The sequence below is a fragment of the Gadus chalcogrammus genome, chromosome 22 (assembly GCF_026213295.1).
Source record: "Gadus chalcogrammus isolate NIFS_2021 chromosome 22, NIFS_Gcha_1.0, whole genome shotgun sequence".
In the NCBI taxonomy this organism is placed as follows: Eukaryota; Metazoa; Chordata; class Actinopteri; order Gadiformes; family Gadidae; genus Gadus; species Gadus chalcogrammus.
The window spans coordinates 7,028,883-7,044,612 of record NC_079433.1 but is presented as its reverse complement, the minus strand read 5'-3'; the positions used below and the strand labels follow the sequence as shown (position 1 = coordinate 7,044,612).

At 46.3% G+C, this 15,730-nt stretch overlaps 1 protein-coding gene across 1 annotated transcript in view; it reads left to right on the top strand.

Annotated features, from left to right (window-relative positions):
- The first annotated feature begins 11,935 nt into the window (after positions 1-11,935).
- Positions 11,936-15,730, top strand: part of trps1 (trichorhinophalangeal syndrome I) — a 64,511-nt gene continuing 60,716 nt past the window's right edge. The window contains exon 1 of the mRNA XM_056583450.1: positions 11,936-12,417. Within this exon, the coding sequence (XP_056439425.1) occupies positions 12,405-12,417 (13 nt within the window). The 5' untranslated portion in view covers positions 11,936-12,404. The remainder of the gene's footprint in view (positions 12,418-15,730) is intronic.

Genomic DNA, 15,730 nt, shown 5'->3' with positions numbered 1-15,730 from the left:
GGGTGTTTTTGAAATGGAAATGAGGGGTGTCCCGGAGACTTTTTGTAGGGGGTGTGTGGGGGAGGGCCAAGGAGCATGGCGCTAGAGGCCCACGTTAGTCTCGGTTGGGGGGGTTCTGGGCGGTGGCGGTAGCGGAGGAGCATGTGGGGTCCGGGCGTTAGGTTAGGAAGTACAGAGTGAGAGGAGGAAGAGTTGGGAGGGGGGGCGGGGAGGGTCACAGACTAAATACAAGTCTAGGAGAAAACGGTGGGGGGAGGGAGAAGTGTGTGTGTGTGTGTGTGTGTGTGTGTGTGTGTGTGTGTGTGTGTGTGTGTGTGTGTGTGTGTGTGTGTGTGTGTGTGTGTGTGTGTGTGTGTGTGTGTGTGTGCGCGTGGGGGTGAATGGAGAGTTGGTCACGGGGGGGGGGGGGGGGGGGGGGGGGGCGGTGGGGGTTGGGGGAGGGAGGGAGGGAGGGAGGAAGAGAGGCAGGGATAACAAAGGCAGAGGAGCATTTATGTAGAGGGAGGGAGGGTGTTGGAGTTCATTAGGGCGCACTGAATGACAAGACCAGATGAGTTGAGCGAAGATTGACCAGATGAGATAAGTCCAGACAAGATGAGTCGAGATAAGATGAGACCAAATGAGTTGAGTTGGATCAAACAAGATGATTTCCAGATAAGATTAAACCAGATAAGATGAGACCAGATGAGATGAGGCCAGATGACATTAGATAAGGTTGACCAGATGAGATCAGACCAAATGAGTTGAGATCAGTCAATTGATAATCAAAACAGATGAGATGAGAGTAGAGGGAGTTTGACAAATTAGATCATAGAAAACGAAAAGATATTACCGGATGATGCCAGACAGAAGTAATATTACCAGAAAATATATGAACATAAACCAAATACAAATAACACCTTAATACAAATGCCCCCGAGGATCCCTCTTGTAAGTATTTAAATCAGATGTAAAACAAGTTTCAGTGAAGCCACGCAGAAGCATGAATACATTATACATAAATACATCTTTAAAGTGGTTGTAAAACATAAAATACACAGGTGAAAGTGTGTGAAATTTGAAGAACTGTTTTATCAGAGGTGTTAAGGTGTGCAGTTAAGAAGTGATAAGAGTCCTTTTTTGGTGGGGAGGAGGGGTGGCTTAGAGAGAGAAAGCAAGGAAGGACGAACGGAAGGAAGTGAGGAAGACGACACATAAGGAAGTAGTTTGACAAAGGGTTAAGGGTGAAGAAGAGGTGACGGGAGAATTTAGGAGAGAAAGAAAGGGAGATGGGGGCGGACTCGCTGCTGTAGTCCCAACTTTACGGCTGTGTGTGTGTGTGTGTGTGTGTGTGTGTGTGTGTGTGTGTGTGTGTGTGTGTGTGTGTGTGTGTGTGTGTGTGTGTGTGTGTGTGAGTGGGTGCATGTGTGCGTGTCCAAAAAGCCCAAAAGCTGTGTTGCAGAACAAACGCCTGGCTCCCCGCTGTTCTTTTTCACCCTGTGGCCGACACACACACACACACACACACACACACACACACACACACACACACACACACACACACACACACACACACACACAGTTCGTTCCTTTTAAGGCTGATTTCACCTACTTGTTGGTCTCTGTCTCTCTCTGTCTCTGCCTTTATGTCTCTGCCTCTATATCTCTCTATCTCTCTCTCTCTCTCTGTCTCTGTCTATCTGTCTGTCTGTCTGTCTGTCTGTCTGTCTGTCTGTCTGTCTGTCTGTCTGTCTGTCTGTCTGTCTGTCTGTCTGTCTGTCTGTCTGTCTCTGTCTCTCTCTCTGTCTGTCTGTCTGTCTGTCTGTCTGTCTGTCTGTCTGTCTGTCTGTCTGTCTGTCTGTCTGTCTGTCTGTCTGTCTGTCTGTCTGTCTGTCTGTCTGTCTGTCTCTCTCTCTCTCTCTCTCTCTCTCTCTCTCTCTCTCTCTCTCTCTCTCTCTGTCTGTCTATGTTTCTCTCTCTCTCTCTCTCTCTCTCTCTCTCTCTCTCTCTCTCTCTCTCTCTCTCTCTCTCTCTCTTTCACTGTCTCTCTCTCTCGGTCTCTCTCTCTCGGTCTCTCTCTCTATGTCTCTCTCTCTATGTCTCTCCCTCTCATGTCTGGCTCTTTCATGTGCCGTTTGCCCCTTCTCCCCACACCTCACTTAACCCCTCTGTATCTCATCTATCACTTTTTCACCTAATTTTATGTTCCTTTTCGTTCAACTGCCTTGCCCTTTGTCTTACTAATGTACAACATACACAGTGTCTATGTATATAGTGTACAACTCGTGTAATAATGTACACCTATCAAGCAGAGGTTTATGCAGAACAGGAAGTGATGGATTGTTTGGCCAGACAATAATACCTGCCTAGAAGCTGCAGTTAGCGGTGAATAAGATGGCAGTGCTGTAGTTGATCTAAAACCCCATGTTTGATCTTGAAAAACCCCCATGGAAGATCTAAGAACCTGGGCATTAGTGGGAATACAAGGTTGTATTGGACTAGTTTGCTGATATCGCTGAGCTGTCAGAACAGCAAAGTTTAAGAAATACGTTTTTTCCACCGTATTTGACAGTATGTTGATTGATAAAATTAAAATATCCTGGTATTTTTGTTTGCTTACATGGTATTACAGTCTTGTGAAAAAAAAAGAAGTAAAGTGCTAAAAGTCTAAATAAACTAACATATAAAGAGAAGGGACAGTTTGATCAGTGCTGTTGATAAAGCCCACTGCGGTCCAAGTAATGGAGTTAAGTTTCATACGCAGAGCCCATAACATCATATTGTCCATAAGTCCTCCCCATTGGTCCTGAGTCCACCTTGATAAATACAAAAAATATTATAAAACTGATTTTATCCAAAGCGTTTTACACTACCGCGATTGAATACATTTTTGGCTCAGCAGTTCCGGCAGGAGTCGAACCTTCCAGCCTGGCGGTGTTGATGCCATGCTCCATGACTAGTTGTGCTAGATGGGACCACCAGGGTGCTAGCCCCTCTTCGCTAACTTTAATTGAGATTTTACTAAGACTTCATGTGGGCTCAACTACTAACTAAAAATGTAAAAGTTAGTGTTGCTAGTGGGAAGGTTTGTAGCGACGGGGATGAAAGCAATGTGGACGCGGTGGTGACTCACTTTAATACACCACCCTGCACACACCTCAGATTTTTCCAAATGTGAGACTGCTGAATGCTGCTTCAGTTTGCCAGCTGAGATAGAAGGTTCAGGATAGAAATATAGAGTCAACATTGTGGTCTGAAAATGTTCTGTGTGTGTGTCAAGTTGTGTGTGTGTGTGTGTGTGTGTGTGTGTGTGTGTGTGTGTGTGTGTGTGTGTGTGTGTGTGTGTGTGTGTGTGTGTGTGTGTGTGTATGTGACTCCAGACATTTTTTCCCAGTTGGGCTGAGCGCACACAGGAAACGTCCGATTCTCCAAGAGTGGAAAGTGTGTGTGTGTGTGCGTGTGTGTGTGTGTGTGTGTGTGTGTGTGTGTGTGTGTGTGTGTGTGTGTGTGTGTGCGTGTGAGGCCTGAGCGATAGAGAGTGACAGCGAGAGTGTATAGTCACTGTGGTTTAGTCTGTGTATTTTGAGTGTGTGTTTATTGTGAATGTGTGTTTGTGTGCTACTGACGTAATGTTTGAGTTTATCCAGACAGACGGACCAAACCAAGACACACACACACACACACACAAGCAAGCAGTTATATGTATGCACGTGTGTGTGTGTGTGTGTGTGTGTGTGTGTGTGTGTGTGTGTGTGTGTGTGTGTGTGTGTGTGTGTGTGTGTGTGTGTGTGTGTGTGTGTGTGTGTGTGTGTGACTGTGTGTATTATAACATCTTATGCCTGGCAGGGTTGGGCATGTAGGATAGGTGTGTTTGTGTGTGTGTGTGTGTGTGTGTGTGTTTGTGTGTGTGTACACACATGCCTGGCAGGCCTGCAGTTTGCTTTTCATATTTTAAGAGGAAAAGACAGCTTGGCGAAAGTCAACAATCAACTTGTTGATTTACAAGGCTACCAGTTCCTTCCATTACACCCAGGAGGACAACAGCTTCACTTTGTTCCATGAAGCCCCTCCATGTGCGCGTGTCTTCTGGCATCAGATGCACGCAGGGAGGGGGAATCGAGAGTTAACATGTCAAATTGTTGGGTCACTAATCTTTCCTTTCAAACTACTGGTCTCTTTTGCCTGGCCAATGAGAATCCGGCGCCCGGGCCGCCACTCCCTTCGCCGTGCATGAAAAGAACGAACGATTTACAAATGACTGCAGCCTAAACGGTTTGCTGATAGATTAGTGGATTATCGTGGTGTTTAAACACAGACTGAACAGGTACTTCTGGTACCGCTTGGTTCTCAGCTGCCATTCACACAAATACAAACAAAGTGGCCCCTCCCTTGTTTTTTTTCCTATCGACGTTCGGAAAAGCTTTCACACCGGAATCAACCCCCCCATCGCCCCCTTTTAACGCATGAACTTTTGATCAAGAGTGGGTCTTAGAATAGGAACGTGCATAAACCAGACACGCAGTTAAATCATCATCAGCACCACCTGAGCCACCGAACGGGTCCGCTGACTCAAAGGACATGCGCAGACGGACCCTCGAACAGGTGGGCCGCGACGCGACGGTCCGAGGGGAGCGGTACGCTGAGAAGGTGAGGTGGGGACTAATTGGGAGACGCGGAAACACCTGCTAGACAGAGGCACCAGGGGGGTACAGGTGTAGCGGTGACTCGTCCCCTGTGTTGCCGTGTGACATGCAGGCTCTTCTCCAGAGTTGTTCCACTGCATGGCTTTCCGGAAACAAGGCTATTTAGCATTTTTTTTACTATATTCAACATTATTCAACCTTTTCAAGTGTTTATTTGTATGGCCTTTTGGGCCGTACAGGAAAGTAGGATAAAAGACAGAAGGCTATATTGACGTGTGGGATCGAGGCTCAGAGTCAGCCTGTGTTGCTAGTACAACTTGGCATGTGGTCTGTGTTCAGCGGCACTCGCGGGATCAGCGACGGCGACACGTATGCGCCATATCTTTGGCGCATACGTGTATCGTTTTTCCCAACACTTCATGAAATTTGGGCACTGGTCTATTTTGTGGTCTAGCTTTTGCACAGTGTGTGAACAGGTTAACGGGATGGTGTTTAGATGGTGTCTAAAATACCGGCCACTGTGTTACAGTGGCCGGTATTTTAAGACCTCCTTAATAATGTGGGTCAACCTCGTGTGTGTGAGTGAGAGAGGGCTGTTCAGACAATTATTGGGGGTGTGGGTGGAAACTAGTGGCCGTACAGCACCAGAGTTGATAAGGATGAACTTTTTGTCGCTGTATTTCCCGAGCAGCACTACCGGAGTGCCTGAGGAGAGACACACAGCATTTCACCCGGGCGACTCGCACCCAGCCCTGGTATTACCGGGAAAATACTTTGTCAACGTCCTTCTTGGGTGTAGCCCACGAAAGCATCCGGAAGGCAATGATGAGCTTTACACTTTTTGTTGATAACATGTTGAAGCCTTCAATTATAGGCATCATCAATTTAATAATTAATTATTGGATTTATTGTACAGCCCACTACAACAATAGACTACAGTCAAACTGCCTTTCTGTGGAATGTTAGGGTATCATTTTTGACCTTGGTTGACCTGAGAGTCATTTCAGGTAGAAGAAAATCTATTTTAACATCTAGGGACGACCAGTTTCCTTTTGTGAGTCAGCATTGGATTGACTCGGAGAAGAGATGGAGAAGCAGAGAAGGAAAGTTTCGGAGAATGTGCGGCTTGATGTGTCGGTGGGGATGTGAGTCAGTGAGTTGGTCTGTGACTCACCGTTCAGCCACTCTCATTAAACGTCGGCTATTGTCTTCTGATTCACCGCAGCGCCGAAGCACGCAGGCTAAACCTCGGGATTGGCAGGATAAAAGTCTGTGTTTTTTTTTATTAACTGCATGAAACGTGGTCGCGGTTAAATTAAGCGAAGCACTGGCAGAATTTTAAAATAAATGTTTGAGGTAAACAAAGAAATGTCATCAATCTCCAGCATTAACCCACACTGTGTCTCTTTGTCACTGTTGTTCAAAGGAACTTAAAAGCTTTCGCTATATTTAAAGTATGTCCTGCAACACGGTGCACTCGCTGGCTAACAGGTCCAAGCGATGGCTGTAGCCCCCGTTATGTTTTCAGAAGGCTAATTGGGCGGATCACCCTGGCTGCTCGTTTCGACGACCCTCGGCGACGTGGTTATGTCTCCGCAGGTACCCCCAAACCCCCCCCCCAAACCCCCTCGCTGAGCCGTTTGTCTTTCCTCTGTCCTTTCTATTCGTCAGCGATAACGACAATTTCAGGGTCATTCCGGGATGCGTGGGTTTATAAAGGGGCTTCCGGCAGGTTCTCAGCAAGGAGGAATAACAGGCTTCTCTGGCACTCGTTAGTCTCACCTTGGATCCCGTTTGCCTCCTCATTTATCTCTCCGACGTTGTGTATTCTTTGTGCCGGTCGGATTCGTAAACAGACAGCAAAAAAGAGCCTGAGATATGCTTGTCTGCCTGAAGTAAACAAAAGTATTTTCTACCTTTTGTATTCGCTTAAGCGGCTTAATTTTTTGCGCATTGAACATGTCAACTGAGGCAGAGAAGAAAACGAATTTGAAACTAGTAAGAAAAATTGGGGCTCTGTATTTCTTTCTTTTTGAAATACAAGCCTTTTTTGATTACGTCTAGCGAAGAACAATGCAATATCCCCCAAAAGATCCTAACCATAACAATGATAAGAATATTCAGATGTGCAGTAAGTAAAACAATGTCCTTTCAGAGGGCGGGACAACCCAGCGAGACAATGTGCTGCACCTTGTTTTGTTTAGCCGTTGCCAAGATGGTTTATTGCATCATAACTAACCCCCAAGACACAATAAACCTAACGGACAAACAACAACAAACACGCCTATTTGTATATATGACTTTCCTACTGCTCAAAGAACCCGTGGAAGTATGAAACGGCAGCCATGATTAATTTAATACCATGGAGCTACGTCGCCAGCCGCAAATCTTTAAACGTTGCATCTGAGATATGACATGAGGTAGATTTACCACTTGTGCAACCTATTAATTGTTGGAACGAGTCCATCTTACGACAACTACTACAACTACAACTAATGCTACTGTTAAGAAACAGATGGGGGTGGTTTTATCCCATGGTAGTCTTTCCCCAACCAATAGAGCTGCATCCCAGAATGCATCATGGGATAATGGCAGTTTGAAACACACCAATGTCACCCCATGATGACACATCATTTCACCGTTAATTACTAAACAATGACGACCATCACTACCGTCAAAATTCTTGTGCTCAAATACTTCCAAAATGGAGGCGGTCATTGCGATGCAACTTCACAATATACAAGCCGCATTAAGTAACTGTTGAAACATGTTTATTTGACTACTATCGATTCTACCACTATTACGACTACTACTGCTAGTGCTAGTACTTCTAAAACACTGCCTGGCGTGGTCTCAAACGCAGCCTGTAGGGTCCGTATGCATTTAATTTGGCGTGCGTGTGTGTTGTCTGTATATGTGTACTGATCAACATTAGTGACTGACCACATTCAAAAAATCAAAAGCTGTGTACTCCAAATGTAAACAACCCCACCAAAAAAAGTGTGTGTGTGTGTGTGTGTGTGTGTGTGTGTGTGTGTGTGGGGGATAATCTGTGTCAGATGCAGGCGCTGAGTTTGCCCGCGTCTGAAACAATGTTCCCAGTGTCCCGTAAGTGGTGGAACATGGGTGCGTCTACGTTACATCTAAGAACACGTCGAGGGAACATCAGGAAAAACCAAAAAAAGCTGGACCCTTCAAGGGCAAGAGAGAGGGAAGAGAGAGAGACGATATGAATGAAACTGAGGAAGAAACTAGTGTAATTGCTCTGACCACCGTGACATTGGAAACGGCATTAGCAATAACAAATCAGACAACAATAAGGGATGCGGCCAAACGATAAATTAGAGGGCTTGTGTTTCATAGTGAAACCGAGTGGAATTAAATTTTGCGTGATGCAATTGAGTTTGCGTGTGTGTGGGTGTCTTTTGTGTATCTGCATGCTCGTAGGTGGTACTGTGATCACTGAACACATGTGAGCTCTCGGAATAGAGCACAGGCTTAGGTGTGTGTGTGTGTGTGTGTGTGTGTGTGTGTGTGTGTGTGTGTGTGTGTGTGTGTGTGTGTGTGTGTGTGTGTGTGTGTGTGTGTGTGTGTGTGTGTGTGTGTGTGACGTGTGTGTGCGTGTCCGCCCGTGTGCGCGCGCACGTGTGAGCAATCATGTGCGTCAGGCCGTCATGAATGGTGTGTTTGAGACAGAGCGGAGTGTGGAGTTCCTCGGGCCGGACCAAATTGGAAACAGAAAAACAAACATTTCTTCGGAAACCCTGCTCTCTCCAATCGCCCCTCCCCCCCCCCCCGCCCCCCTGCCTTGTCTGCTGGCTAGTGGCGCAGGCCAACCTGTCTGGAACAATGTAATGGTGTATACCCGGACCGGACCACACACACACTTTCAGGGGGATGTTGGTGGTATGGAGGTGGTGATCATGGGGGTAGTGTGGGTGTGGGTGTGTGTGTGTGTGTGTGTGTGTGTGTGTGTGCGTGTGCGTGTGTGCGTGCGTGCGTGTGTGTTTGGGGAGGGGGGTCGGTGGGGTGGGGGAACATGTGGTGGTTTGAAGATGAGTGAGAGAGCGGGGGTGGAGGTGAAAATGTGAGAAGTGGATGGACATGTCGGGGGGGGGGGGGGGGGGGTGGGGGGGGGGGGAGGGAAAGAGGAATAGTAATGGGAGGGACAGGAAAAGAAATAGCGGTTAGGTGACGGTGGAAAGAAAAATCACACGTTTTCCTCTTTCTTGACTTTCTTTTTAGACTTCTTTCTGTTCTTCTTTGCCTCTTTCTTTCCGTCTCTCATCCCCCCTCTTTCTTTACTCCTTTCCAACACTAACACCACACCACCCTCAGCTACGTAATAACGCAACCGCTATTTGAATAATTTGTGTGTGTGTGTGTCTGGATTTAGTAGAATGACCTTTTAGTCTACCTATCCCGGGCTTGTGAGAATAGACGTTCTCTCTCAAGTATACTCTCTCAATTATACTGAATCTATTGCAGTAAAACTTTCCGATCGGCACACAAGGAGCCTGTGAGGGTGATTTCGGAGCTCAGAGGGTCAGTGCTCGGCTTTGTGAAAACATGTATTCATTCCCAGAAATGATGCTTTGGACAAAGTAAAAGTCTTGCCTATTAGCTTTGCATTTAGTGAATAAATCGGTTGACATCGAAATCCTGCCAGACTTGTAAAGTCGTGTAACGAGAGAATTTTTAAGATAAGGGGTAGATAATTGTTTTAATTAGATTTTTTAATGCAACCACTTACATCGTTGAGATGTAATTGTTAACGGAATCGACTGTTGCTGATTAGAATCTTGCAGCCCACCTTTATACAGTAGTGGCATCGGAAAGATGGGGCACGCACGCACGCACGCACGCACGCACGCACGCACGCACGCACGCACGCACACACACACACACACACACACACACACACACACACACACACACACACACACACACACACACACACACACACACACACACACACACACACACACACACACATTTAGTATACGGGCATAAACAAACACACACAAACTTTTAGTATACAGGCATACACAAGTACACAGACTTTTAGTATACGTCCACACACATAGACTTTTAGTATATGTCCACACACACACACACAGACTTTAAGTATGCACACAATGTGGTCACTGCCATCGGCACCATATATCTTTAATGCCAGGGTCAAAGGTCACATCCTCCAGCACTCTGTACGGGCCCTGCTTTGTAAACGTGCAAACCGTAACAGAGTTCTGTGTATTTTGTTTGCGGGAGGCGGGTAGCAGTAAGGGGCTTTGGTATCTGATCGATATTGGAAACATATCAGAAGATGTTTCCAATAGAGATAAAACACATTCCTGTCCACGAAGTCACGAGCGGTGTGCCAAGCAGAGGTCGAGATGTGTTCGACTCAAGGCTAACCCAGCGCATTGGAGATGCTGTCGGCTTTATACATTAAACACGGCTTCAAAGGCCATCTACATTGAAAACATCTTCTGATATGTTTCCAATACCCATCAGATACCAGACAGCTTTTAACTCCACCTCCCCCCCCTTCCTCTCCACTAAAAGACACAAGAAAACATGTAAAAGCGGTAACTGTATCCATCAGAGCTGTAGCGGCTTGACGTTCGGGGAATCTGTGTGCCATAGGTTGAGGAGTAAGGTCGGCCGTTTAGGGAGCAGGACCAGTACAGGAGAGGATGCGACCTTTGACCCCAGGTGGGGAGATATATGGTGCTGAGGGCAATAGGGCCCTAACAGGGTGTGTGTGTGTGTGTGTGTGTGTGTGTGTGCTCACTCAATCACTGAAAACAAACATACTTTTTGTATAGACACAGAGGGAAACCCAAAGCGCACAGACACACACACACACGCACACGCACACGCACACACAGAGCAACACGCCTCACACACTGCCCGCTTGACCAGAAGGAGCCTCTCTTTGTATAAATACAGACTCATATTTAGATTTGTGGTGAAAGAAAGAGGGAGGGAGGGATAAGACAGACAGAGAGAGGGAGAGAGAGAGAAAGAGCAAGTGAGAGAGAGAAGGAAAGTCAGAGAGAGATTGACTGAGAGAGAGAGAGAGAGAGAGAGAGAGGGGGAGTAAGTGAAGAAGAGGAGGGCGTTCTCGCTCTCTCTCCCTTCCTTTCTTCCGTTCCTTCCATCTTTTTCCCTCCTCCCATCGAGTAAGGCGGGGGGAACAAAGATGGCTGGTATAGATGGGTGGGGTGATGTTTCGTGGTTGGGGCAACAAAAGGGGAAAACGCAGAGAGAGGACTTGACTTTTACTGCTGGATTTACACAGCGGCTAAAATACAGCTGTAGACGGCCAAGGCCACAGGAAGTCTCGTGCCGCTACATGATACTCTCTTTTGGGGAAAGATGGCAGTTTTGGGCCGAACACAACGTATTCCCAACCGACTCAGAGAGAGGGAGAGATGATATCACAGTGGGAGATGGATGAAGAAAAAGATATCGGAAACTAATTTCAAGCTATGTGGCATACTTTGAACTCTAGAATAGCGTAAGTTCCTAATGCCCATGGCGTACATAATGCTGTTATTTTAAACGTCTGTTTTTCTGCACTACAGCATACAATGTTTCTGCCTACTAAGATGGGAATTGAGGCCTATCTATTACGACATGCACACTTCATGCTCCCAATGAAGAGAGCTAAAACGTTAATTCACGCGGAGTAAAAGAGTAGCTCTATCAGACAGGAATATTGGAGGCATGTCCACAACCATATGCCCTGGTGATAGATGTTCCAACGATGTGTGAAATGATTTAAAGAAGCGTGTGCCATCATTATGAAATGATAGATCTTAGTAGTGCTGGATAGTATATCACCCCAAAAAAATAGACTGGTTCACAGGAATGTCAGAAAGGAATTGCATATATGTCAAAGAGGTTTACAAGGTAGGGCGAACCCACAAAAGAGTCGAGAAAAGAAGTAGAAATGATTTGAACGGACTCCTTGAAGCTAATCACATCCCATCAGCGTCTGAGCTCGCAGTGCGTGCCAGTCAAGCTCGGGACGTCCCGAGCCGGGACAGACCCGGGCTTTCGGACAAAAAAAAAAAAAAAAAAAAACTTTGGAGAAGGAGTCAGATCGGCCGGAGAGGAAATGGGTATAATAAGTTCCAGTAACTGCAGCTTGAGCATTGCCCATTTTTCTTCTGGGTCTCACAGTCCCTATTTGTCTTCCCTTTTGGTTACAGGTTTCCATGGTGATGACGGCATCGATGCCAGCGCAGGCCTGACCGCCGCCCCCGCCCCTCACCCCCCCCCCCCCCCCCTCCTCCCCCAGCAGCACCACCACCGCCACCCCCCAGTACCAGAGGTGACCGGCGATGCCTTGCTCATGAGAACCTAGAACAGTATTACCAGCTCCTCCCTGCGGTGTGGAGTGGTGTGCTGGACGGTACATGGAATATATCAAGCGCGCCTAGTTGAAAAATAACCAAGAGGGAAAACACACACGAGTTAAACACAAGGAGAGTGTGTGTGTGTGTGTGTGTCTTCGGAGGAGCGACGTTCGGACCCGACGCCGCAGGGACCTTTTGGATATCAGTGCCGAAGGCGGGCGGTCGGCGGGGGCTTATCGGACCTTCGGGGGTTCGACGGCGGCGGTAAATCCGACGCTGAGGCGCGGAGTCACGCGCGAAGAGGGACGGCGATCGGACGACAAGGCGGGACGCGACACCCCACCCCACACCCCCAACGGCGGGAGCTGATGCCAAGTCTGAGAGTGGACCGCCATGACGCGATTGTAACCTGATGATCAGCAAAGGTTAGCCCCTCTTCTGGAACCTTCTTGTTTGGGGGGGGGCCGGAAAGTCTTAAGGTGTTAGGTAAATGTCCAAAATCGACCTCTAGGCATACGTGAGCAGGATGCCTTAACCCCTACCTTTTGTCATTTGAGAAAGAAAATGGCTGCATGTTTCTTTGGATTAAGGCGCCTGCTTAAGACTACATAGTAAATACATAGTCACTGGTAGAAAAGTATTATATAATAACATTCATACTCATTAGTTTCTGACTTGCTGTCACATTTTATTTCGCCCTGCTTACACTGTGAAAGGCTAATCTTAGGCCCACAGTGACATCAAAGTCTCTCCTCTCTGTTCGCTTAACTAAAACTCTGTTGCTGTGACATTATCAACTATCAAATTACCTGCCGTTAGATACCCCCTTACCATATCATCATATTGTAATGAGTACTCACTCCTCGAGGTTTCTAACGAGGGCTAAAGACGCGGAGACGTACACATAATAGATTTGACACAAATGATATTGTAATGGCTTTAGCAGGCCACGGTGCTTTCAGTGGATACCTGCTCAGATAATGGACGTTTTCTTGTGTATTCACAATGCAAGCGTTAATTTTCAATTTCAGATGCTTCCCCGATTACCATAACATGAGGTAAGCACGGAAACCATTAACTGCGTCATTACTGAAGAGAGAGGAAAAAGGGAAAGTAATATTGTGAGTGAAGACTGGGTAAATCATCACCTTGTCTTCAGTTCCGCAAATTATAGTTTTTTTTGCCGTGAAATCCACAGAGTTTTTTGAGTTAATAACACGATTTATTGCGAGCATATGGCATTCGTTTAATCGTATGAATCATTTTAATTGAAGAAAATAGCATGTGTGCGTATGTGTGATTGCGAAGGTTCTCATGTGTACTTGTGCGCACGCTCTTGAAGGCGATCAACATAATTTGAATTCCCGGCCCATTAAAAATGTTTGAAAAATGTAACACATAGTGGTACCTGATGATGAAATGGCAATGCATGTTCAATAAGTGTCATCGTCACGTGATCAGCGAGGCATTGAGTAATTAAACAACATCCCAGAAAACATAATCAAAGCACAACACCGAACTCCCCTCCCTCTCTTTTGAGGTTGTATGTCTGATCAATCACCACAGTCGCACATCGTGGTCACTTTGCACAACTCTTTATAATCCTGACGTAACGGCCAAACACCAAGCGGGTTGTGCGAAATGCCTTCATACAATGTAAGTCTGTATGATTGTGCAAGTATCCTGAGGTTTGCTGTCTGTGTGTTTGTGTGTGTGTGTGTGTGTGTGTGTGTGTGTGTGTGTGTGTGTGTGTGTGTGTGTGTGTGTGTGTGTGTGTGTGTGTGTGTGTGTGTGTGTGTGTGTGTGTGTGCGTGCTGCATGATTATGTATAATCATGGTTCTCATCATGTTAGTGTTCCTGTGAACATGTGTGTGTGTGTGTCTCTGTATGTGTGTTGTTCTATCCTGTGGTGGTTCAGCCACTCAGCTTGGTGATGTTTTTCACCCGCGAGCATTGCTCTGAGCTGTCTGATTCTTTTGGCTTTTGAGGGGGGGGGGGGGGGGCGTGGTTATGTATGTGTGTGTGTGTGTGTGTGTGTGTGTGTCTCTTGTGGTATATTGTAAAGCGTTTGATGTACTAGTGGAAGACAGATTTTTCTTTTTTCTTCAGCACTAGAGAGCACTGTGGAATGTTGACTAGAGACGATTCAGTTAGGACCACAAACAACACACACACACACAAACACAACCACACGCGCACACACACAATGAAGACAGAGGACGCACCAGCCTATCCCCTCCTACCCCTTTGTCTGTGTATGTGTGCGTGGTTGCGTGTGTAAACTGGCTGCCGCGTATGATAATAATAGGTTGAACCATTCTCATATAATGGGGTCAGCAGGTTACTTTTTGTGTGGGTCATGATCTCATCCTTTTATGATCTTGTAACTAGATGTTCATGGAGTGTATGCATGTGTGTGTGTGTGTGTGTGTGTGTGTGTGTGTGTGTGTGTGTGTGTGTGTGTGTGTGTGTGTGTGTGTGTCTGTGTGTGTGTCTGCATGTCTGCATGTGTGCCAATTGCCAAACCCAAATTCATATCATTTGTCAACATGCGACCTGCATCCCCCTTCCTCACACACACACACACACACACACACACACACACACACACACACACACACACACACACACACACACACACACACACACACTCAGAGGGTCTCGTGATTGTCCCTGAAACCCGTAAGACCAATTAATTACAATTAGGGTGTATTAATGATGCAGGCCAGGATTAATAAAAGAGGTGTCACCGGCTGTCATGACAAACTAATGACTTAATTTCTTAGTGCGTTAACGATCATCTGGTTTAAAGGACACCGCATCCATCAGGGATCTGCGGGGCATGTTCTCAATCTCCTCTCTTGTTTGTCCCCTGGAGTTGGAGAATCCGTCGGTGGTATACACCAGTCAATCTGGGGGTGTGTGTGTGTGTTTGATTCAAGACTTTGCAACATATTCAATATCTTGCGGCGTATTGTGCTTTAGACTTTGTTTTCTTGATGTTTTGCCCATTAAATGCCAGACTGGTTGAAATGTTTTTTTTTGCTTCTTCTTCTTCTTTTTCTTCTTCTTATATAGTTTATAATTGGTGTGGTAAATGTAGTTATTTTTTATATGCGTTGCAAACTTCAGCAGAAAATGTTCTATCTGCTCAACGGCACTTTTATTTGGGTCGCTTTTAACTTTTTAACTCAACACTTTGTCTTTATTGTTGCACTGTCTCCATGGCAATGTACACTTCCCGATCTAAATGGGACTAATGGGATCTTCATGGGAAGGTCGCCAACGGTAACCACACCGTTCAAAATGGTTGACGTTGGCCAAAGCCTTGTTGCCCGGGGTAACCAGTCAACTGTTGCTTTTGAGCCCCGGTGAGACCGGTGTTTTTAAAGTGCTCAGGAGAAGAACATTGCTGCAAAGTAAAAAGTTATCTTTTCTTCTCACATTCATTTTTTCCCCTTTTCGGTACACCCAAAGTGGGTTAGAAAGCAGCAGCTTCCCAGAAAACTAAATTTCCCCTTGAGCCCTCTGGTTGAGCCGGTGGCGGTACCAACATTTGATGTGAAGCAACCGTGGGAGACACATCGGTAGATTGCGGAAAAAAACAAGAAAACATAGAAAACCACTTGCTGCCAAAAATTACCAGTAGGACCTCATTGTCACCATGAATTGTGGCTTTTCCAGTCGGCCATTCATTATGCTGTCCGGTACAGTGGGGAATCTGACGCAGTGACAAG